The following is a 25409-nucleotide window of genomic DNA, read 5'->3' as shown; positions in this document are numbered from 1 at the left end:
CAGAGCACTCAGAGCCGCCCAGCCCACCTGAGCTAGCCTGGCAGGGAGGGGTGATAACAGCATTCACATCCATCTAAATCCTTTCTCATTTTAAGAGATGCCAACGGGCCCTGAGGTGGGGATTTGTGGTTAAGACTACTCATTACCTACCCAATATCTATTCACCTATTCTAACCAAACCTCATGTTTTCTTAGGTGAGAATGTGCCCATCTAAAAGACTTCTTAAAAATAAGTAAATAAATAATAAAATAATAAAATAATAAAATAAAAGACTTCATTTCTCAGCCTCCCTTGCAGCTAAGACTAGCCAGTGTGATATATGCAGAAGTCATTGGAAGGGGGCTCCTGGAAAAGTTCTTTAAGAGAAGCTGACTCAGCTGGTAGGTCCATGCTTTTAGATGTTCCTCCCTTCCTCCTGCCTGGAATGTGTCATGATGGCTGAGCCCCAGCAACCCTTTGGAGACTTTGAGGCAAAACACTCCATGGCTGGAGTTCTTTAAATATACATTTATATCCCAATGCCTGGTTCTTATTCCCAGACATTCTGATTTAATTGCTACGGGGTATGACCTAGGCATTGGGATTTTTAAACATTCGCCAGGTAATTCTAACATGTGGCAGAGTTTGAGAAGCACCACTCTAAGAAGGAGAGCACAGCAATAAGATGGAAGGGAGTCTGGATCTAAGGAGTCTGGATCTAAGGCTAAGGAGTCACCATAGCAGTCATGGAGAGCCTACCTCTTGACTTAAGAAGGTCAACTTTAACTTATTGGAGGCTCTGTAGTTGGGTCTTTGTTTCTGGCAACAGAATGTGATGTCTATCTGATATAGGACCGAGGGTCCTCACGCTGCTCCCATCAGCCAGCCCATCCTCCACAACACAGGCCACAAAAAATGGCCGGATACCACCCTCAGGAACCTCACACGTGGGGCAGCAGGCAGACCCTAGACTTAGCACGAGCCGGCTTGAGTTCAAATCCTTACTCCACTACCTGTTAATCGTACAGCCTTAGGCAAGTCACTTAGGCAAGCTTCTCCACCTGGAAAATGAGGGCTGTGGAAAAGACTGCATTCTCCCGTTTCCCTGTGAGCTCCTTGGAGGCAGGTGCCCTCCCCCTCTGCAGCCACAGCACCCACCACCCTTTCAGACACTTAGCATATACTTATTAAATATTTGCTTGGTTTACGCTGAATGGCTGGGACGTGGCCCAGCTCTGAAATTTTCATTTTCTCTAAACCAAAAAGAGAAAAGAATAAACAACAGGGCAACATTTCAAAATGGTAACAGAATTTACCTACTGAAAATCAATGAAAAGAGTTTCTGGGGCAGTGTCTTTCCGGCTCTTGAGGTTCAGGACTGGAAATCCCCCCGTTCCAAGCAGGGGGAGGGGCTGGTCTCCCAAGCCCGTGACCTGGACTTGCCAGTTAGAACTATTAAACTAGAAAGCCTCCCTGCTCATCATTTACAAAATAAGTGTGGGGTTTTTTTTGTTTTTTTTTTAAGACCCCAGGGTCCAGATGAGCTTGGCTGAATCAAAGCTTGGGCGGTGACCTGGAAAACCCAGAAATGCCCTCAGAAAGCCCAAGGGAAGAAGACATCTGTTTGGGCCTGACTCATTCGGATGCATGGTCTACACCAGCTGTGCCCAAGAATCAAATGGAGAGCTCTTTACGAACACAGCTGCCTTGATGCCACCTGCAGAGCTTCTGATTCGGGAGGTCTGGGGGTGGAGCCAGGCATCTCTCGTTGGAAAAGCTCTCCAGGTGGTTCTGAGATGCCCCTGGGGTTGAGAACCACTTCTCTACACAGCTTCCAACCCTCCAGATAATCAAAGTCTTTTTCAGCTGAGTTTCTGGCACTGGAAAGGAACCAACAAGAGCCTGGGGTGGAATCTGCAAAGCTGGCCAAGCAGCGCCCTCCTGCCCGCCCAAGTCACTACCCACTGACGGAGACCACCGCCCCTGCGGCCCCAGCTTCCCACGGGCAGGAGGCAGGGTCCAGGGAGCAAGGACTGCTGTTCAGCCCCTCCCCGGCCGGCCACGTTTCTCAAAAGCGCAGCCTGCACCTCCTGCCTCCACACGCCACCCACACACACCTGGGGCTCCCTACCATCTGCCTGCCACCCCTCTGCTCTTGGGAAACACAGTCCCCAGAGTTCACCTGAGAGTTTACAAAGCGTTATCACTGCTGGGCTTCTCTGTAATCCCAAGAGGCAGGCATGCCTGAACCAGCCTTCCAGAGAGGGAAACTGAGGCTCAGAAGCGGGGCTCCGGGGCCAGAGCCCCACACAGGCGGCAAGTTACCCACTTGGCCCTCCAACCCAAGTCGGCCATTTGAGTCCTGCGTCTCTCCTGCGTGCCCTTGGTATTCGAAGAGTGACGCAGACCAGCAGCCCGGGCAGCACCCAGGAGTGTGTCAGAAATGCAGAATCTCTGCCTAGCCCCAGACCCACTGAATCAGCATCTGCGTTTTCACAAAAGCCCCAGGGGAGTCCTGTTGGCTCTCGAGAAGCCCTGCTCGGGGCTGCAGCTGCCTCCCTGCCAACCCCCCAGCCCCTAGACGGCCCTTACTCTGTCTCCTCCTCCACCTCAGCTCCCACCGACTCCGTCCCTTCTCCTTGTTTCTGGTCCCTGTCCCGTCTTGGGTCTCCTCCCAACCCCCTGATGCCACCTACTCTGTCTCTTTTCATGCCTCCCACTCCCAGGGTGCTGGTCTCAGTCCAGTGCCCCTCATTCTACTCTCTCCTCCCTGGCAGTTTTAGTCCATTCACGATTTCAACCCACATCGTTCTGTGCACATAAATCCAGGTGTGCAAATCTGCCTCTCACTATGATCGCTCTCCTGTGCATGAACACTTATGTCCATTTACCCCGCCAACATCTCTCCCAGACATCCTACACCGGGATCCCGTGAACTTCAAAACTGCACCGGCATTGTTGTTAAAAGAAAACGATGCATTGAGCCCTGGCTGAGAGCCGAGCACGGGGCTCAGGGCCTCCCAGGCTGTCTCACTGCCTGCTTATCACAAACCCACGCTGTGCGTTCGACTGTCTCTATCCGACAAGCAGAGAAGCCGTGCCTTCCACAGCTGAGGTAACTTCTCAGGCTCTCGTGGCTGGTGCAGGGCAGAGCTGGGGTTCGGACCCGGTTTCTTACCCAGAAGTCCCGGCTCTTAACTCCGTCACTCCACTGCCCCACACCTGCCCGACTTCCGTGGCCTTTGCTGTACCTCACCGCCATTGCATGCTAAACCTCAGAGCCATTGGCAGGCCTAACTCTTGCCTACACTCTTCCTGAAGCACTTGTGGAAGCTAATGATCATATTGTTCATCGTTTACTGCCTATCTCTCCTCGGTTTGAATGCAAAATCTCCAAGAGTAAGAGCTTGTTTCTCTCGTCAGATATCTCCAGTGTTCCATCCAGAGCCTTCACTTAGGTGTTTGTTCAATGACCACAGTCCTTGTACCCACTCCCTCCTGTCCATCCTCCCGGCCACCACCCTGGATCAAGTTCTCCCTATAGCTTCCCTGGACAACTCCAGGACCTCCTGCCCAGTTTCCCTCCTCCTGGCCATATCCTTTTTAAAACACGCAGCTGCACAGCGACCTGAAAGATGGCTCACGTCAGCCCATTTCTCTGCTCGAGAACTTCGTGGCAGCTTCTCCCACACCCAGGATTCCAGCCTACTCCCCCCAAGCACAGGCTATGTAGTCAGCTCTGGGTTTGAGCCCAGCTCTGTCGCTCGGACAAGTGACTTCATCTTCCTGAGCCCTCAGTTTACTTTTTGGTAGGAGGGGCTGACAACAACTCACTCAAGGGGCAGTGGTGAGGATTAAAGACAATACACGTTTGTGATCTCAGCCTCTGTAGGAAACGTGAGCGGTTGTTATCATTCCTTAGCGGTTCCAACTCTAACTGCCCATTCCTTTTCAGCCTGTCCTCCAGCCTGACTGAGTGGGGGCAGAGGCATTGAAACAGTGAGGAAGGCACACGACACTTACACGCCTATAAGGGATTGTTGTTAAAACCAATGAGGCTCCCTGAAAGATTCATTCCTCTTTGCACAAAAGGATGCCTGAAAGAACCCTCACTAAATTCATGGCGGGGTGTCGAGTTTTACTTTCCTCCTTATAATTTAATATATTCTCCGATTGTTACATGTTACTCATTGACTTGGGGAAAAGAGAGATTTCATTGTTTAAAAAAGGATTCCTCTGGGTTAAGCACTGCTCTTGCCTCCTGTATCAGCACTGAAATGTAATCGGGCCCCTTCATACCCAGTTCCTGCCATGGGCAGATGTGTGCCTGCAAAGCAAAGTCTTCTGAGAAGGGGAGGAAGACGAAGAACAAGGGCCACACCCCAGGTTCACAAAGAGGCAGCTCCGCAAGGGCAACAGTCCCTGCTCTGCACACAGCCCCACCTGGGCAGGATCCCACAGAGCTGAGACCCACCACAGAGCTCTCCTGCGGCACTGGGTGCAGGAAGCGTGGTTTTGGCCACAGGCAAGTGCCGTGGGACACTGGGGTGAGTACGTGGGAGGTGGAGGGGGCCCAGAGCTTCAGCCGGCCCTAGGGAGCCCCCATGGGCCCCAGGCTGAGGAATTAGATTAACTCTCAGCACACCAGGAGGCTTGAGGCCCAGGGAGCCCAGGAAAGACAATGTGGTGGCCAAGCCCTCCCCCTGCTGGCCACATCTGGAGTGGCAGTGCCAGCAGCAGGGGGCAGCGTCCCCAGGCTGCTACACACACACTCCATGCACCTGGGGCCAAGTCAGGCTCAGGTGTCCAGAGGCACGTAGGGGGCAGGGCAAGGCTTTGCCAGGAGGTCTCATCTCCCAGTCCCGCTGTGTTGCAGGGGCATCTCCTAACCCAACATGGAGATGGAAGGCAGGTGGCAGGTAGGCGAGGGGGGGGGGCGAGATGCAGAGTAGTCGTGGGGGGTGGGGAGGAGGAGGTGGCCGAGAGGGGTCCTCCATACTTCGGCCTATTCCACTCTTCCCAGGCCCACCCATGCCTCCTGGGCAGCTGGAGAAGCTGGGGCTGCTCCCACTGCCCAGATTTCCACTCCCGCCCCCAGATATTGATTTCCTGCATCATTCATTTGCCGGGCCTTGGCGGCGGTGATTAGCTCCCTCCATTCTCCCTCCGGAGCAACCCCCACCCCCACCCACCCGCCTGTTCTTCCCTGTTCTAGCAAAGCAGAGCTAATACCAGGCTTTAAATGAGGCTTTGCCACCCGGCCCTGGCAACTCACAGCCAAGCCTGGCAAATTACAAGTGGGCCCTTGGCGTGGCCCCAGCACACCCACTCAAGGGTGCTTTCCTGGCTAATAACATTCTAACCACCCCCTCACCAGGGCCCCCACCCAGCCAGGAAACAGATTCCCAGCCTGCAGTGTAGGATGGGACATCATGCCGATCTTGACCCAAAGTGGGGCTCTCCAGCCTGCTGCTGGGCCTGGGGAGCCCTCGGCTGGCTCAGCAGCCAACATCAACTTCAGCAGGAAAATGTGGGGTGGGGGGGGTGGGCAGGGATACAGTGCTGGCAAGGCAAACAAACCAGCCGGCTTTGGTGGAACAAGGCCCCGTCTCTCCCTCATGCTGTTTCTGTAACTGGGAAGGAAGAAGGAACAGAGGTTTGAACCTTCTTGAGGACATTTAGAAAACCCCAAGCCTTCTGTTAGCCCTAGGGCACCAGAATTTTCTGATGCCATGCCTTCTCCAGGGGGAGAGTTAGATACGGACAGTCAGTCTCAAGGCACGTGGTAGAAACTCCAGTGAAAAATCCCCAGAGTACCCACCCCCAGATCAACACCCAGAAGATGGCACTGGGAGACACACTTCCTGAAATTCCTTCTCTGCACCCCTCAGAGGAAGGGAAAAAAACCTGACTTGGTGATAATTCTGTAAGCTATGTTGCTCTTGTCAAATTATTCAACATCTGTCTTCATGTTCCCACAAAAATTAGCATAGGATAGTAGTTTCTGATGACACCTTTGGTGAAATATTTTGACTTCCACCAGTAAGTTGCAAACAACCTGTCTTAAGGATAATGTCAATTCCTACTCCTGCATATTAAATAATCCAGGGGTTTGCTGTGGTTTTGTAAGGGAGAGGAATCCCACAGACCTGCCCTGGCTGGAAGTCCAGCAGCTAGGGGAGGAAAGGAAGCCGGGATGGAGGAGGGGGTGCTTTCTGATGCTCTCCACACGCAGGAGACTCTTCCTCCATCACTCTGGGGCCAGCCCACCTCCCTTGCCAGCCAGAAAACAAATTACAGGATCCACCATGGAGCACAACAAACTGGGCCAGGAGATTGGGAAGCAGGGAGGGAGGAGGGGATCGGCTCCAAATGGACCATCTGGTCCAGTACTCGGCTGCTATAGCATCTGTGCCCCCAAAGAAGAAGGGAGGCCACCTGGCCAGACTGAGCACACCTCCCCAGCCCTACTGCAGACAGCAGAGCTCAGGGCCGGCAAGAGGACCCTCAGAGGGAAGCGGCGTATAGGGTTCTGGGTACTTGCCTCCCACCAGCCTCAACAGAGACCCACAGCCCAGGCTAGATCCCGCCGGCTTTGCCCCCCTCGTCCTCCTGTTCTTCCCCCCTCTCCTCAATTTAGCTTCCAGGTTAATCTGCCACTCCTTCAGCCACACAGGCCTGGGATAGAGGGGGAAGGGGCTGGAGTTGCCTCCCCAGGACACACTGTTTTCTTTTGTGCCTGGGCTTTGAGCCTCTTCTCTGTTCTCCCCGAGGGCCCCTAGGCTGCCAGCCTAGGGCTCTGTGACTCTCCCTAAGCAGAGACCCTCAGAGTATGCCCCATTACCTTGCTGGAAAACATCCTAGACCGACTTATTGGAGGAAAAGAATTTCAAAAAACATTTCCTCAACCTCCCCCCAACCATGGCCCTTCATTCCTACAACAAATGTTTGCCCAGCTTCTGCTGTGTGCCCCGTACCACGTCGGATGCCAGGATACAATGATGGACACAAGTGACCATCCCTCACCCCTACACTCTACTCTTTCTCGAGCTGCTTCATCCGCTTTGGACCGAGAGGGAAACTGGGAGGGCAGAAGGACTACAGTCCTACAATTGTTCCCCCTTCTGCTGTCTCTGGCCAAAGCTTCTAGCATCACAAAGAACTCAGCAGCCTCTTGCCATCCTCCTTCTCCTACTAGATTGTCACTTCTCTCCATCAACCTCAACGAAGACGCTCCACTCTGCAATTCCTCTGAGGCCCCAGGCTTCTTTGGAGCCAATACCCCAAAGGCGCTGTCACCCCAGGGCCCGGGGCTGGCCCCAGTACACCCAGCTCACCTTGATTTGCTCCAAATGGAGAGCAACGAAAAGGGAGACCCAGGCACACGAGGGAGGAGAAACTACAGAAAATAGGGGGCAGATAAGCCAATGGCTAAATCCTGGCCCCAAGTCCTCTGAGATCAGAGCCCGCAGACATCACTGCCCCTATCTCCCCCACCCCGCCCCCCCACTGCCCTCATTGCTGGGGCTTCCAGGCTAGGTTCAGAGTGCCCTGTGTAGCCCTGGAGAAGGCTGGAAACGCTGCAGGGGATAGAGGAGAGAGATGGCCAGGAAACGGGTTGGCCAGATCTCCCAAGGACACTTGGAGGGACGGGCAGGGGAGAGGACAGGCAGCAGGGAATAATGCGAGGTCTCTGTCACCCTCAGAGCCCCTGGGGTGTGGGGAGCAGGGGGCAAAGACCTCAGTGACATCCCTTAGGCCAGCTCTTGAGGCAGTGAGGCTACGAGGAAACCTTGGGGAGAAAGAAGAGGACCCCTGTCCCCTAACCTCCCCCCCCCCCCGCCCCCCGCCCCGTGTCTTCCTCTGCCCTGGGGAGGCCTTTGGGGCCGGCTCATAGGCCTCCTCCCTACAAGCCCCGCCCCCTCAGTCTCTGCTGCGCTCCTCCTCCCCCTCCCTCTTCTGGCCTCTGTAAAGGGCCAGGCAGTAAGAGACACACAAACTAATTAAGAAGCAGAGTTTGGCCAGATGCCTGGGCCTGCCTCCCCAGGGAATTAAGCCAAAGCCAGCTAACTGTGTAGGGCGGGGAGCATGTCACCTCCCAGACACCCCCTCAGGACATCCCTGCCTCTTGGGAGGCACAGCAAGGCCAGCCACCCCCAGAAGGGAGCATTTAGCATCTGTACTTGAGGCTGGCAGCTGTACGCCCGGCGCCATGGTGGGGGGCAGCTGGGGGGACAATGCCTCTGCCTCCCCACCCACAGAACGGGTCAAACTCTCCTCTGATCTAAAGATGAACAATCAGACCCTGGGCCCAGGGCAAGAGGGACAGGGACCTCTCCCCACCCCAGCTACACACGATTACAAAGTGACCCACACAGACCACCCTGCAGGCAGGAGAAGGCAGAGTAAGGACCACTGGACCCCCAGACGGACTTTTGCGCGCCCTCAGAGCAGGGTACTGAAGCCTGCGAGAACTCAGAGAGAGGGTCCCTGAGAGGGGGGAGCTCTGGACGATCGTGCACAGATGATACCTGCTCTCGGGACCTTTCCCCGGGGAACACCCTCTGGAGAGTGAGGAGAAGGGACACCCGGCCAGAGTCCCCTGAGCGCCGGAGAACACGGCGTAGGGACGCAGGAGCAGAGCTGCGTGGCAGAAGGCAGAGTTTGAACACGTAGCCCGATGGGTGCGTGCCGTGTTCGCGTTTCCTGGGGACGGTGGCTGAATGTGTCCGTGTGTGCGCTCAGGGAGAAGGAAGGTGGGGCTGGGGTTTTGTAGCTGAGAACCGGGGACAGGAGGAACTGGCTCAGGCTAGGTTCGAAAACGGATGCCGGGGTTTTAGGCACCCAATCCGGGGGATGCTGGCATCCGCTCTGGCCGTCAAGAAGCGAGTAAAAAGCGAAGCCGCAGCGAGAGCCGGGAAGGCGAGCCCGCCGCCCGGCCGCGGTGCCGGCAGCCAGCTCACCCGCCAGCCACGCGCAACTCCGGATCGTGCATCGCTCGGCTTCTACTTCGGCCGAGCCAGGGTAGGACCAGGTTTCCGTGCAAGTCGCTGCCCCAGGCCCAGGTTTGGATCTGTCGGGATCTCCCGAGCCGACTGGGTGTTCTCAAGGGTTCCGAGTCACTCCTGCCCCTGGCAAGGTTTGAGGAAGTGGGTCCCTCCCCCTGGCATCCCCGGCTTCACGCTAGACCCTACGACCCGTCTCCGTGCTTCGGAACAGCTAGCTCGATCTCCTCGCGCCCTGAAAAGGGCGGGGACCCGGGCATCCTCTCCAGAGTCCGAGCCGGGGTCCCCCACCAAACCCCGGCAGCGCGCACTTTGCGCCTCTTGCAAAGTTTCCGCGCGGTGCTAAGCCAGCGTGGAGCAGGACGCGGGCTCTTACCGTAGACTCCTTGTCCCCGGCAGTGGAAGGGGATCAGCGCCAGAAGTAGAAGGCAGGTCACCTCCATCTTCACGGCCGGTGCTTCATCCCCGCGAGGCGGCGCAGCCCGAGAGGTGGCGGGGGGCGCATCCGCCGGGGCCCCGCGATGCCCCCTGCGTCCCCCCTTCCCCCGAGAGGCGACGGAGGGGACGGCGGCGGCGGCGACCGAGACCAGGAGACTGAGGAGGCGGCGGCGGCGACCCGGGCTTCTCCTCTGGCGGGGCCGCTGCCCGCGTGGGGACGCAGGGGGCGCTGGCCCGGCCCCGGGTGCCTTGGCGCGCCAGGCGCAGCAGCCAGCGCCCCGGCCCGAGGAGCCCCGCCGCCGCTGCGCCCGGGGCCCCCAGGGCTGTCTGCTCCGTGTGCTGGGCGCCAGGGACCCCTCTGCGGCGGCGGGGGCGCTTCGATCCAACAGGCCACCGACGACTGACAAACTTGTCGTTTCCCCGCCCAGGGGACGCCCCTCCGCGGAGCGGGGACGGGAAGGCCCGGGCTTCGCTCGGGGTTAATCCGCTGTCACCAGTCCTGCGGCGGGTGCTGGGGTCTCAGTAGCCCGACCCAAGGGGGCCGGGTTGGGCGCCCTCCCGGAGGCGAAGGAGCCCTGGCCCCCGGCCCTCCTGAGCGGGGGAGCAGCGCTGGCTAGGTTCGGCCGAGGGGCGAGAGCCACGGGTCCCCAGGTCCGCGAAGTTAACCGAGCCACCGAGGAACCCCGGGGAGGAATCGCGCCCCGGCGCCCCCGCGGGAATCAGGAGAGCAATTCCAGCCAAGAGAGACCCCAGAAAGCGGGGAAAGGAGGAAAGTTTGAGTCGTTTGAAAAATATTCGCGCTCTCGGCGAGGCCGGGGCTGCGGCGCGGGCGCCGCTCGCCGCCTCCGCTCGCCGCGCTTCGCTCCCGTCGTCTGGCCGCGGCCGTGGCGCTCCCAGGCTCGATGCTCTCCGGAGAGCGGGGCTGCGCCGCGCCCCAAGTTGGTCGTCCCCGCCCCCGCCCGGCGGCCTCGGCCGGCGGGGGCCCCGAGCGGGCGGGGCCGGGCCGGGCTGGGCTCCCGGGCGCGGCGGCCGCTGGGCTCGGGGCCGCGGGAGCGCTCCGTTCGCTCGGCAACTTGGGCTTCGCTGTGCTGCTTTTTCCCCCCTCGGAGCTTTTCATTCCGCGCTCCCCCCACCTCCCTCCCTCCCTTCCTCCTCCCTCCTCCTCGCGTCTCCTCGTTCGGTCTCTCGCTCTCCCACCCTTTGTCGCTCGCTCTCCCGTTTGATTCCCCTCCAGTTAAAAAAAGGAGCCAATTAAAGGCAGCCCAGCTCGCCCGGCCCAGCCTCTGTCCAATTTCCTCGCCTCCCCCAGGACCAATTAGAGAAAACAAAACAGGGTTGGGGAAGCAGACTGCCTGCTTTCTTCTCTCTCTCTCTCTCTGCCCCTCCCCCTTCTCTCCCTCTCTCCGTCCCCCCACCCACCCCCCCGGCAGGAAAATGTCAGAAAGCAGAAATGGATCCATCTATCCCGAGGACAGTGGCGGAGGGACGTGGGTTTCGGCGCGGGCTCTGCAGCCGCGCGCTCGCACGCTCGCTCTTCGCCCGCCCTTGCACACAGACTGGCTGCCGAGCCGGGTGCACGGATTCCAGTATGCTCGCGGGGCAGGCACGGCCGTTCGCCCCGGGGACCGAAGCCTGCGGGGCAGTGCACACTTAGTAAATGTTTTGCACTTTTGGTGGTCGGAACTAAAGCGGGGTTCGGAGGTAAAGGCCACGGGCCGGCGTCTTTTGGGGTCCTGCAGGCGCGCGAGCCGGCCGCCAGCTGTCGGTCTGCAGGGCTGTCTGCGCGGCCCTGGCGTCCCTCCGCCCCCAGCCGAGCCCCCGCCCCTTTCCAGGAAGCCGCGGCCTCTCCCTGCTTAGGGCGTGGGGGCCACCCGCACGGCAGCTGGTGGAGCCGGGGTAGGAGAGCGCGCGCTTGGAGCTCCTGCCCTTGCCTCGGCCCACAGGTTGCCAACAGGTTTGTCCGCAGGACCCCGCTGCCGGAGCTCCCCTAGGCCACCCACATTCTCCCCGGCTTGCCCCTGTGTCTCCCCCCATCCTGCCTCTCCTTAGGACCTCAGGCGCCCCCAAGCGCCCCAGGGGCGCACTCTCTTCCGGTAGCCAAGCCCCGCGGCCGGTTCCAGCTGCGGGGGTCAGGCACTCCGGAACTCCGCTACCTCACCCCGGCTCCCGGAGCAGGGGTAGGGAGAGCGCTCCTCCCAAACGCCAGCGGGGAGGGGGCGTAGGCTGGGAAGCCAGGCGGGCGGCCTCCCCTGCGCCTCCGATCGCGTCCCCCCACCCGGGTCCTGCTAATCTCACCTGCTCCACCTGTCGCCGTTATTTATCTCGGCGGTGCGCAAGGACTGTATTAGGGCGGCCGGTAGGATCGCGGACGACCACAGCAGCTAACAAGCGAGGAGATTATTAACCCTCCTTCTCCCACTCCCCGGAACTGTTCAGGATCTTGGCAATGATGGTGGTTCCGCGACTCTGCGTTTGCCAAAACTCAAAGAACTTACACCAAAAAAGGTTTCATTTTTCAATATGTAAAATTAAAACATAAATTAAAAAATAATAAACCCCACCCCATCCCAGGCCCATTTCCTGCTAGGTCCCTTCCCCCCCTGACCCTCAAAGGACTGACTTCTCACAGGAGAACGTGCCGGGCAGCAGTGGGAGGTGTTGGGAGAAATGCCAGGCCGCGGTGGGGGGTTGTGCCATCCGTTGACACCTCGGTTCCCTTTCTGTCCATCCTGGGAAGTCCCAAAACATCTGAAGAATCTTATTCTCCCTACCTCCAATTGATTGCTCCTTCTTCATTCCCCTCCCCCCTTTTCTCTCTCCTTCCTTTCCTGTGGATCCAAGGCTGAATAAGGCGATCTGATTCACTGCTGGGCACCCAACAGATACTAGCTGGAGATTTGTTAAATGAATGGATGAATGATGCCCATCGTAGGCCAGATACCACAGACCTAGGATACCCTCAATGCAGACAGCCTTTCTACTTCCCACCCCACAACCATTACCCTGAAGAGAAAAATCCATTTTCTGCTCCACCGGGCTACAGAGTTATCAGGCCTCTTCCCACCTACCTCCCCCACCCATTCTAAAAAGGAGGTGGCACCAACTGAGGGTGTGGTGATGACCATTTTCTTGTATTGTCATCTTCTTCCTACTGTTCAAAAATTCCTAGAAACCCTCACCGCCTCCAGGAAGCTCTCAGGGAGTGATCACAACGATTCCTGCTCTTCTTGGCTTTGCGCATTCTGAACTGAATGACCATGTGTCCAAGCCAGATGAGACTACCTTCCTATTTTTCAGTCAGCGAGTCCAGCCCCCCCCCAAACAGCAGTTAATTGCTCCTCTTTGGCTTTGGGTGTTTTATTGAGGGACAGGGAACCCCACTGACTCAGCTGACATACTCTTGAGCACATACACTGGCCTGAAGGAGAGAGAAGACTCATGGTCAGGGAGAGACCAGGAGGAGGGGGGAGCTGGGCTGGGATTGAACATTTGCTGTAGCGAATTCACTTGTGAATACTCTGCAGCTAATTGTATGCAGTGTAAGAACCTTGACAGCCTGTTTGTGTTGCGTGTAAATTCAGCCATCTCCTCTCCCAAGTATGCCTGGCCTGCTGCCTCTGACACAGCCCTGTGTCTGACAAGGGGAGGCAACCAGGGAGCAGGAAAAAAGCACTAGACTTGGGAGCCATCAGTTCTACGATCCAGTAGTAACCTCTCTAGGCCTCAGTTTCCCCAACTGTAATGTGAGTAGGATCCCTATCTACAGAGTGGTTGTGAGATGTAAGTAATAACAGCTGATACCCCAGGCTATGTACTGTTCTAAGCCCTTCATGTGGATAACTATTTAATCCTCATAACTATAGGAGATAGGACTGTTATTCTCGTAGAATAACATAGAACGATTTAGTGATTCACATACCTGCTAAGTGGCTTTGACCTAGGTAGCTTGGCTCCTTGACCTTGTTCTTTCCCACTGTTCTATACTGAAGAAACGTAAGGACCTAGGTGTCTAGTAAATGTTTTCACAAGAAGTGTTTCCTAGACTTTTCACACACACAGAACAATTCACAGGGCCCCAAAATGGGCTGTTGTGGGAGGGGGGGCAGCACATGAGCTCTAGACCCCTGGACCTGAGGCCGACTGAGGTTGGGCTGCCTGGAGTTTCGGTGGTCAGCATCTGACTGCCAACTCCTGGCTTCCACCCAGGATACTAAGATTCTTTTGCCCCAGAGAAAACCCAGCCCTTGGGCTCCAGGAGGTTTCAGGAACTAGCGCTGATTGAGGGGGCCACGCCAGGGAACCAGGAACCCCTGATCTTGGCCAGGCAGGGCAGCTCAGGGCTTTTGTTGTGAGAGCTCCTTATAAGAAAGCTCCCCCATCTCCTGCCCAAGGGAACTCAGAGCCTGAGAGAAGAGAAGAGAGGGAGAGAGAGCGAGAAGAATTCTGTGGGATGGTGTCGTGGCTTGCTAAGGAAATTGTCTCTGAAAATCGTACAGTGGCAGGAATCGATTCAATCTCAAGGCAAGACACTTTCTGGTCGGAGGCGGGTGAAGGCTGGCTGGGGTGGGAGGGGGTGAAGGCCGAGGAGAGTTATGACCCCGCTGAAAGACCAGTTTATTAATTCAGGCTCTAACAAATGGCCAATTAATGGTTCCAGCAGCTAATTAGTAAGCAGTTAACTCCTGTTATAAAACGTGTGCTCCAGACTGGTGACAGTGCAATCCTGCAGTGACAGCCTTGGAGAGGAGGGGGCCCCAGAGACTTGTGACACCCAGGTTCTGTAGCTCCCTCCACTCCCTCTTCCTTCCAAATTGCCCGCAGACCCTCTGCTCTGGAATGCAGGCTTCCTGAGAGCAGAGACCCCATCTGTTCACCATTCATTCACATAGCAAGCATCTCCTACCATGTGCCAGGCTCTACTCGAGGCACTGCAGATTCAATGTGAACAAAACTGACAAGAACCTCTGCCCTCAGGGAGCTTATATTCTAGTGAAGAGACAGACAACAGACTATGTAAATAAGGAAAATAGTATTTAGACAGTAAGGACAATGCTACAGCCAGAAGAGGAGTAGGAATGACAGGGCATCTGGACAAGATTCCATTGACATTGGAGTCATTCCCTTAAGGAAGAAAGGGGTCTACCTGTGCCAATCTCTGCGGGGAGAACACTACAGGGAGAGGGGGCAGCAAGTGCAAAGGCCCTGTGGTGGTGAGGAGCATTTGGTGCAGTTGAGCAGGTGACGGCAGAGCAGTAGGAGCTAAGATCGGAGAGGTTCAGGGTGCAGGTCCTTTGGGCCTTGGGGTCAATGCAGGAGGTTGGGTTTTACCCCAAGTAAATGGGAGCTATGGCAGGGTTTTGATCAGAAGAGGGAGAGGATCTGACTTTCATTTAGCAGGCTCACTCTGGCTCTGTATAAGGAACCGATTGAAGGGGCTGCCACAGTATCCCTAGCACCTGGCACAGTGCCAGGCACTTAGTGGGTGCCCGATAAATGCTTATTGTATGAACTGGCACCTAAAAAATGATGGGGCTAGATTGTGAGACAGGGAAACATAATCACTTTTGAAAGTCCAATTTAAATGGGTCCTCTTGTAAATTATTTTACAACCACCAAGGGTACCCTCACATTGGACCTCTCCAAGGAATTCCACGCCCACTACCCTACTTGGTCCTTAAAATGTCCCTGTGAGTTAAGGCACCTCCTTGATTTTACAGATGTGAAGACAGAGCCAAAGAGACATTCGCTGACCAGCTTAACAATTAGTTATTGAAAATACCAGTCCCAGGGACGCCTGGGTGGCTCAGTTGGTTAAGCGACTGCCTTCGGCTCAGGTCAAGATCCTGGAGTCCCGGGATCGAGTCCCACATCGGGCTCCCTGCTCAGCAGGGAGTCTGCTTCTCCCTCTAACCCTCCCCTCTCTCATGCTCTCTCTCTTTCATTCTCTCAAATAAATAAATAAAATCTTTAAAAAAGGGGGGGGGGCACCTGGGTGGCTCAGTCGTTAAGCGTCTGCCTTCAGCTCAGGTCCTAATCCCAAGGTCCTGGGATCGAGCCCCGCATCAGGCTCTCTGCTCGGCAGAGAGCCTGCTTCTCCCTCTCCCACTCCCCCTGCTTGTGTCCCCTCTCTCGCTGTGTCTCTCTCTGTCAAATAAATAAATAAAATCTTTAAAAAAAAGAAATGAAAAGAAAATACCAGTCCCAGAACGATGGCGGTGGGGATTCAAAAGAGACAGGAGTCCCTCCCCCCGTCTGGCCACCTTTCCACAAATGTGCCATGCCTCACTGGGGGATCTTCCCTCTCCGGGCTCCAGATTCTCATTTTTACAATCAGCCTGGCTCTGAGATGGCTCCTCGATCAGACTCCAGAGGCTTATGAGCTATGCCTGTGGCCTGTTATCTGCATGACACCCTTTCTCCAGCAAGGGTTACCTCAGCTGTCCCGAGCTCCCTTTGTCCATGCTACTGTTGGAATGGGGTGGGGGGGAGGTTGTTTAACTTTTTTGAGCTGGTGGTTCATTGGATCAAAAGTAGTTTGGTTTTAACACCAGCTTGGAAAACACATGGTCTTTCCACTCTGAGTGGGTGTAAAGAACACTGATTTACCCAGCTCTACTTCCCCACTGGGTGGGTCTGGGAAGGAGGTGAATGTGCTGAAAAAATCGGGTTCTCCTGGCTATTTATTAATTCAACAAATATGTATTGAGCCAGGCATTGTGCCTTCATCATACTGGTATTCTGCTGAAGACATACAACAAGTAAAGACACAGCCCTGCCCTCAGGGAGCCCCAGTCTGAGGGGAGACACAGCCCTGCCCTCAGGGAGCCCCAGTCTGAGGGAGGAGACTGCTACCATAGAGTTATGGATCGTATAAAAATAGAGTCATTTTTTAGATAGAGATCTAGGAGCAGACACACTGTAACAGTAATAAAGTAATCAGGATGTGGGTAAGGGCTAAGGAGATGGGGAACAAGGAAGACATCCTGCTGGTTACCCTGACTTCCTGGCTCTTACTGCAAGATTGTTTCCTACTTTAAGCCTGGTTGCCTGCAGCCTTCCAAGTTTCAACCAAGCCCAAGGGAAGAAGCCTGGTGTTTTATTTGGGTATTTTCTCCTAATGCAAATGTCTCTCTGGGCTCCTGGGAACCAGGCCTGTTTGAAGGCGAGACTGTGAAGCTGGCATGTAGAAGTCAGCCCCCGGAGGGAAGAAAACCCGCTCTCTCTGGGGTCCAGGCCCCAGCCCAGCAACAAACCCCTTCCCCACCTCAGTCCGCTAGCCTCCCTAGGGACACATCTGGCCAAGGGGATTGCAGAACACTGGAGCTCAGCAACTCTCCCAAGGCTCCAGCTGGGCTTGTGGATGTCTCCCCGGCCCCAGGTTGAGAGCGGCATTTGTGTGGTGCGCTCTGTCCCCACCTGTGCTGTGAGCTCTCGGACAGGTGGATGTCTCTCCCCGGGTCACGCACAGCACCCGGCGCAGGGTTGAGCACAATGAAGCCACTTGATGTCTGCTCATTCAAATGAACTGAACTCACACAAAAACAGGCTCCAGGCAAGACCTGAATTACCAGGATAAGGGAAGTCCAAATTATCCAGACAATATGTAGATGAGGGACAAATATAAATAATAAATATATAAGAAGAAATATGTGTGTTCAGTACAGGCTGTGAGAAAGCAAATTCATAGGAGAGGGAAGTAAGCAAGGGAGGGCCAGAAGGTTTTGGGAAATGCTGTGTAAACAAGGGGCAGGGGACGTGACCCCCCACTTCTGCCTCATTCTGGGATGCTTTCTAGGAGGCGGGGGAGGGGGGCCTTTGCCAGGCTGAAGGGGGCTCTGTCCTCTGGCACCTGCCCTCAGTGTCCCAGCGGCCCCAGAGGAAGGCATCAAGTTTCGCTGAGCTGGTCTTTCTCCCCTTCTCTGGGGCAGCTCTTAGGAAGCAGGATCAAATGTTCTCCAGCTTGAAGAGTCAGGCTGGGATCTGTGGGGAAAGAAGGAAAGGGCAGGAGGCGGGTGAAACTGAAATCAAGGGTGGGGAACCGGGCCGGGGCTGGGCCCAGGGACAGGGCAGGTGTTTCTTCTTGCTTTCTTTCTGTTTAACTTCCCCAGCAAATGTTTGCTCCTTTTGTCATCACCTCTTTTTGATCCATGTAAAGGGGTGAGAGGCAGGAAATCTGGAGTGGGATAATCACACACACACACACACACACACACACACACACACACACACACACACACACACACACACACACACACACACACACACACACACACACACACACACACACACACACACACACACACGACAGCTGCGTGGCATACACTCCAGGGGGCGCCATTTACATAGAATACAACAGGAATGGCGCCCACCTCCCACCCCAGTATGCAAAGGGGTGGCTCGCTGCAGCTCCCACTGCTCGCAGCCAACCCCAGGACAAGCTGGTGTCATCCCACCCTGTACCTCATTCCCCCCGCTTCACTTCCCAAACCCCTCCCCCACACACACACACCCGTCCCCTCTGGCCCCTCCCCCTGCAGGTCACACCGGGCCTAATGGTCGCAACCCCCGCCCCCCCCCCCCCCCGCAGGACGCTGTGGGGGAAGAAGGGGTCCCTGGCCGCCGGGCAGCCTCATTGTTCCGCATGCACACACGAGGAGCCCCGGACACTCGCTGCCGTTTTGATGAACTCGTCTCATTACCTGGCTTTCCCCGCTCTCCTCTCGGATGCACCAAGTCCACCATCCGGGGCCTTTGGGAGCCACATCTGGCCCCAGGCGAGGGAGGGGGTGCTCAAGGGACCCTCCCCCTCAGCCCTGTGAGGACAGTCTAGCTCCACTTCTCACCCTTTCGGTCCTCTAACCCAGGGCTTATCTGAAGGAGTAGGGGTACCATCACATAACCATAAAATGCCCTCAGGACCGTCAAAGAAGGTAGAGAGTTTTATCATCTTCGTTTTAGAGATGGGGGAAACTGAGGAACAGAGAGGTTCAGTCACTCCCCCAAGGTCACACAGCTAGTAAGTGGCAAAACTGATTACCAAACCAGATGGTCTGACTCCAGAGACTGTAGAGGCCATACGCTTCACCTCTGACCTAGAAGAGGGGCCTAAAGCTAACAACCCTAGAGTTGGCGCTGGCTGACACATAGCCACGAGCTACTTACTAGTTGCTGTTTGAGTTTTAATAAAGTGAAAATTAAAAGTCAGTCACACTGGCCACTTTTTTTGTGCTTAATAGTCACACGTGATAAGCAGTGCTCAGGAGTCCTTAATTTTAACCCCAGCTCTACTCCTTACTAGCTGAGCAACTGTGGGCAAGTCACTTAACCTCCCTGTGTCTGTTTCCTCGTGGGTGAAAGGGTGGTAAGAATAGTGCTGACCCCTGGGACACCCGGCTGGCTCAGATGGTTGAGCATCTGCCTTCAGCTCGGGTCATGATCCCAGGGTCCTGGGATCGAGTCCCACATCGGGCTCCTGGCTCAGCGGGAAGCCTGCTTCTCCCTCTGCCTCTGCCTCTCCCCCTGCTTGTGCTCTCTCTTTCTGTCTACATCTCTGTGTCTCAAATGAATAAATAAAATCTTAAAAAAAAAAAAAGAATAGTGCTGACCCCACTGAGCTAGGAGGGGAATGAAATGAGAAAATGCATATGAAGGGCTCAGTCCAGTGCCTGGTATATAGTAAGTGTGCTAAAAATTCTTAGTTTTCTTTTTAGGAAGCATAGTCCAGTCCTTCATTTAACTAAGTCGGTAGCTAAGACCAGAGAAACTAAGGAACTGGCTCAAAGCCACACAGTACATCAAATGCCAAAAGCTGGAGCTCCGAATTCGACTGCCACCACATGGCTTAGTGATACCACTGCAGTTGATAAAGGGCTTTCACGTCTGACCCTCCCCAAGATGCTGGGAGGCAGTTAAATGGGTTTTATCAACCCCCCATTTTATAGCTTGGGAAACTAAGGCAGAGAGGGTGAAGTAACTTCGGGGTCATGACGACGTTGAGTAGCCGGGTAGGGACCCGTTAGTACTGTTCACAGGTCTTTCCCCCACTCCATTCTCCACCATCTGTGAAAATTAACGTGTGGGTGTTTGTGGGGGAGTGTTTGTGTATGTGTTCTTCATTTCTTCACTGTGCGGACGTCAGGGACCTGTTGTCCACTATGGATAGAATTTAAATTATATGAATAATATTAATAGGGTCTCAATTATGTAGCAAACTGTATGCAGAATAAAGATGAGACGATAGATAATGCCATTTTAATGATTATCATGGGCACTGGGATTATGGGCGATTTGCATTTCTGTCTTCATGTGTTTCTATTTTTTCCCCTAATTTCCTACAAGCAGTATGGATTATTTTTACAATCAGAAATAAACAAATGTGATTTTCAAATACATTCTTTTTTTTAATTAAATTCCTCCAGGGGCTCCTGGGTGGCTCAGTCGTTAAGCAACCGCCTTCGGCTCAGGTCATGATCCCAGGATCCTGGGATCAGGTCCCGCGTTGGGCTCCCTGCTTAGTGGGGAGCCTGCTTCTCACTCTCCCTCTGCCTGCCACTCTCTCTCTCTCAAATAAATAAACAAAATCTTTTTAAAAAAGTTAAATTCTTCCAGTGTTTCCCCTGTGGCCTCCTTGGCCCTCTAAACACCCAGGAGACCTGCCCTGGGGTTTGGCTTTGCCTGGCCAGGCCAGCCAGCAGACAGGAGGCCTGTGAGGGCCTCTCATCCAGAGGCCCTCAGGTCCCTTTGCACTGGAGTGGGCTTGAATTTACTCAGCAACATCCACATGCAATAAATGTCATACAGTTTTATTTTTTCAAGTCAAATAAATTCTGATCCCAAGTCTCCAATTGCCAGAATGCTGAGAAATCAACCTTAGTTATGTTTGGGGACGGGAGTCCCAGGTCATAGAAGAATCTGGAACCCAGGAGAAGGGGCCTGAGGCCTTGTGGTTGCCGTGGTAATTAATTCCTGTCACCTTGGCTCCTGAACCCTGGGCCAGGCCTCTCTCGGGCTTGGCCACCCTGGACAGGCTCTGGGGTCTCCACAGCAGCCCCTCTCATGACCACAAGTGGGCCCTGGAGCCCCTCCAGGCCTCAGTGCTTATCACTCAGCCTCCACAAACAGCCCCATCTGGCACCACAGGCCAGAGAGACACAAGGCCCCAAACAAAAGCCCCCAAATCTCTGTCCTTCCCTGGCTGAGAGGCCTATCTCCCTTTTCCTTCCTTGTCAGAAGACTTTCCTCATTCCTTCTCCAGTCCTCTCTCTCTTCACCCCCCCCAGGAGACCTCCACCCCCCAAACCTAACAGGGGTAGGGGGAGAAGGGGCAGGAATCCCTGCTTTGACAACAAGACCCAAAGCTCTTTGAGGCAAAAAAGCCCAGACTTAGATGCTGACCTTGGTTCCTTTCTTGGGATGGAGGAGGGGGAAATATCTGTCACTATTCCAAGTGAAGTGGGAAAAACACCAAATAACATCTCAGTATGGATCGTGGCAATACAACTCATGCCTTGAGTGATGGCTTCTCAGACCTCTCCTTGTGAGGTCAGACTGAGGCATTTATGTGCCAGGGGGTACAGAATGGAGTCACCAAACCCTCCCCTCCCCCTTCCTAGGACCCAGGCAGGGGAAGAGGGTTCCTAAGGGGAAGCCCAGAAATTGGAGTCAGAGAGACTGAAGTGTTGGACCCAAAAGAGGTGTTCAGTAAATACTTCTGTTGTGCATGAGTCTAATCTTGGGCGCAGTCCTTCACGTCTCTGAGCCTTACCATCTTTATCTGTAAAACGGGCATCCGTTCATTCAACAGCTATGTCATGATTACCACACACTGTTTCAGGCACAGAGGATATACCAGTGAACATAACAAAGTCCCTCTCTTCGATGTTAGTGGGTAAGACAGACAATAATATTGTTATATCATCTCAGGTCTAGTAAATGCTGTGGGAGCTCGGCCCACATCCTCTCATACTAACTAACCCCTGGCTGACTTCTAATTGCCAGCACCCCATTAGAGGGTGCCCTTGCTCGAGCCTTCTGTGCCTACCCATGCAGGCAGAAGGGCCAGGGTCTCCCAGCTCCCTGGGCACAGCCATCAGCCACAGACTCACAGAGCTGGTGCATAAATACCGCGGTTCCCTCTCCCCTCAGGCAGGACGTTTCTGAGGCGTGTGTCCCATACTAGCTCCCAGAGTTCCCTAGCAGGACTGGGCTCCAGTTCCCCACAGTAATTGGGGGAATATGCCCATTATCGGCTGCCTTCCCTTCCCTGGATCACCTCCTCCTTCTCCCGTGGGTGTTTCCTGGAGTCACCAAACACCACTTGCCCTCAAATACTTGTTTTGGGTCCGCTCTGGGGAAATCCAACCCAAGACATCAGATTATAGTTGGTGCTGTGAGAACGAAATTAAAATAGGCAAGGGGGTGGAGAAGGAGGAATGGTATCACTTTAGACAGGGTCGTCGGGGAAGGTCCCTGTGAAAACATGTTCAGTTCAGTCAAGCCGCTGGGTGAAGTCAGGGAGGGAGACAAGTAGATACCCGGCTGCAAGGCCGTGCAGGCAGAGGCCCGGAGGTGGAAACACCTGAGAGCAGTGGATGCTGTAAGAACGACATTTTCCCCCCAGGAATAACACCTGCCCAACCAGCGTGGGCAGAAGGATTGCTTGAGGTCGTCTGTGTGAACTGGAAAGCCCTGGACACATAGGAGCTATTAGGGCTTTTTAGATTCCCTCTCTAGAGCTCACCAGCTCTCCTCCTGGGAATGGCTCAGCTCCCTGCCCCGCGTGCTCTGCGCCTCCCCCGCTCCTCCCTGCTCACCCAGCCTCTCTGGCCTGGAGCAGGGCTTGGTTTTTCCAATAACTCATTAGTGCAGCTTTTGTCATGGTTGAAGAAACAAAAGACCCAACAAGAAAACTGCATTCAGCAGCATTATAGGTTATTTATGAGAAGATGCAAAGAAGCCTCAGCACCAGAGGGATGGGCGGGGGTGGGGGGGAGAGGGGGGAAGCAGGAAGGTCCTCTGGGTGGGGGCCTGGGGTACCTTGGATCTGCATGGTGCTGGTCGCCCATGCCCCTGCCTGACACAGACACACCTCTTCTCTCCTCCCACCTCCCCCTGCCAGAGTCAGCCATGAGTCACTACTGCCTTAGCCACTTGATTTAATTTCACCTGCTCATCCACGCCTTTAGCCATTCATTTATTTATGTATTCGCTGATTCATTAATTCATTCAGGCAGGTAGTGAGGGCCTACTATGTGCCAGGCACTAGCTGCTGTCGACATTTATGGGGCATAGACATGAATCAGCAATTGCATACTGGAACCAGCTCATAGCAGCCCACAGAGCTGATGGTGTATACCTCTTCCCAACCCCACCTGCAGTGGTGTTACGTGGGTAGCTTTAACATGGTGGCAGGATTTATACCATAGAGATTGGCAAGTGGTCCAAATCAGGGTCCTTCCCTCAGAGACCTAGCTGTGAAACAAGACACCACTGTACCAGGCCTTGGTGTCTCTGGCCACACAGACCTGAATCCCAAGATCTTATGGTCTAAATTGGAGAAGGACATTGACCAAGTTTGTTTTTTCCTAAAGATTTATTTATTTATTTGAGAGAGAGCAAGCAGGGGGGAGGAGCAGAGGGAGAGGAAGAGAGAGACTCTCAAGGGAGCCCCCCTCCCCCAGCGAGCAGGGCTCCACCTCACGACCCTGAGATCATGACCCAAACCAAAATCGAGTGGGATGCTTAACCGACTGAGCCACGCAGGTGCCCTGACATTGACCACGTTTTTTTTTCCCCCCAAGATTTTCTTTATTTATTTGAGAGAGAGTGCACGCACGAGTGGGAAGAAGGGTGGAGGCAGAGGGAGAGGCAGGCCCCCCGCGGAGCAAGGAGCCTGATACAGGGCTCGATCCCAGGACCCCAGGATCACGGCCTGAGCTGAAGGCAGACTGAGCCACCCAGGCGCCCCAACCAAGTCTGTAATGTAACTTTGGCCCCCACCCAGATTTGTTGGCTTCAGAACCACACAAAACTACTATACAGTTGTCTTCACAACTGAGGAGTTCCAAGGACAGAGCGTTTAATTCTGTCGTGTGAGACCTAGGAAGGCATGATAAACGGGGTGCATTTGAATTGAGCCTCTAGGGACAGGTGAGATGTCAGCTGGAACGGAAGGCGTTCTGGGGAGGAGAGCAGTAGAGGAAAGCCGGGCGGAGCGTGTTCATTCCACCCAGATAAAAATGCCACAGCAGGGGCTTGCTCCCACCCATTACCTTCCCAATCACACAGCAAAAGCGCACTGCTTTCTGGAGGAAAAAGAAAATGATATTGGAAGAGCTGGATTGTCCAGGAGAGACTGCTGGTTGGACAGTGGGTCCTGAGAGCTAAGGACCTGTCTCCTCTCTTCCCCTCCCACAACATTCCCCTCATCACCCTTCCTTCTCAAGGAAAGACCTCACCTACAGGGAAAATGTCTACAGCATGTGAAAGGGCCAGGCAAGGGGCCACCATCAACCCACCCTAGGCACCACCAACCTTGTTACCCCCAGTGTGAGCCACGGTGTGTAGCCACCAGGCTGACCCCGCCAGCACTACCAGCCCACCATTTCTCCATGTCTGACCCACTGGCACTATTAAGCAGCTCATACAGACATGTGTGCACATGCTGGGCTTACAGAGATCAGGACAGACACCCAAACAAACCGAAATGCTCCAAGTGTTCCAATGATCTCTCCTGCATACAAGAGGAGGCTTCTCAAAGATTTCAGACTCACCCCCTCTCTACTCTGGGAGACAGTTGAGGTTTCCCTAAGTGTGCACGCCCACAGACACACACACATGTGCAGGGGCAAGTAGAAAGGAAGCATGCAACACCACTGAATGTCAAACCGTTAGACACGATCTGGGACGGGCAGGAGGGAGGCCACAGTCCATTAGCCTCAGCAATCCCTCCTGACCCTGGTGAGCCAGCGGCAGCCCACGCCTGGCCCACAACCTCCCAGCCACCTGCCAACCTCACTCCCCCGCCCCCCGTTTGACCAGGAGCCAAGAGCTGCCCACCAGTTCAAGACAGCGTCCCGCTCACCTTCCCTGGCCTGTCACCAGCCACCTCCGGGGAAGGGAGATAGAGCGTGACAGCGCACTGCATTTGTAGGACACTTCTCAGTCCTCAAAATACAGACCTGGATGTTCCCACTTCATCCTGGGAGCCCTGTGGGGTAGAGTTAGTGTCCCCAGTCTGGAAACAGTCTCTGAGGGACGTACCCAAAGGGAAGCTAGAACCAGAACCAAGGTGCTCTGATGGACACATTTATTCCACAGCTCTTCGTTAAGTCCTAGATGCTGGGCCAGACCCCAGAGAGTCAACCCTGAGCACCAATAGCAATAATACTAAGTGCCAAGAATAATAATGGTTCCGCTTTATGGAGGACATTGCGCAACATTATCTTGACCTTTACCACAACGCCCTAAGAGGTACCACGTTTATCCCCACCTTTCAGCCAAGGACGCTCAGCATCCCACCCATGCTGAAGGAGTTCACTGTGAGCTCAGGGTCTCTCGAGGTCGGCCCGGGACCTCGACTTTTCCAGAACGACTGAAGCAGAGGTTCTTGGGTGGGACGCAGGAATATAGTGGGAACATACTGTTTAAAAACCCTGCAAGGGTGAGAAGTGCCTGCATCAGAGCACCAGTGGACCCCGGGTGCACATGGTCAGCTGAGGGTCTTCGGAGACAGCTTTATCAGTGTACCCTGGGCCTTGGTTCTCAGCCCCTGTTTTTGTCCTTTTCATGCCCCCCCCAGGTGAGCTCCTCCGCCCTCCCCACGGCTCTGATCACTATCCACAGGCTCTGAGCACCATCCACACTCTGTGACCCGCGGACAGCAAGGTGTGAGGTCAGGGGCACTGCGCGAGGGTCAGACAGCTACTCCTTGTCTATGTGACCTGGGCAAGCTACCTCACCTCTCTTATAGTGCCCCGTTTCTTTGT

General features: G+C 54.9%; 1 protein-coding gene across 1 annotated transcript in view; it reads right to left on the bottom strand.

Annotated features, from left to right (window-relative positions):
- Positions 1-9428, bottom strand: part of MDGA1 (MAM domain containing glycosylphosphatidylinositol anchor 1) — a 52453-nt gene extending 43025 nt beyond the window's left edge. Inside the window, exon 1 of the mRNA XM_028120666.2 lies at positions 9362-9428. Within this exon, the coding sequence (XP_027976467.1) occupies positions 9362-9428 (67 nt within the window). The remainder of the gene's footprint in view (positions 1-9361) is intronic.
- Positions 9429-25409: the final 15981 nt, after the last annotated feature.

The sequence above is a fragment of the Eumetopias jubatus genome, unplaced genomic scaffold (assembly GCF_037043125.1).
Source record: "Eumetopias jubatus isolate StellerSeaLion01/CBP00866 unplaced genomic scaffold, mEumJub1_p1.0 scaffold_6, whole genome shotgun sequence".
Classification (NCBI taxonomy): Eukaryota; Metazoa; Chordata; class Mammalia; order Carnivora; family Otariidae; genus Eumetopias; species Eumetopias jubatus.
The sequence above is the reverse complement of the archived record's forward strand: the minus strand, read 5'-3'. Positions and strand labels throughout refer to the sequence as shown.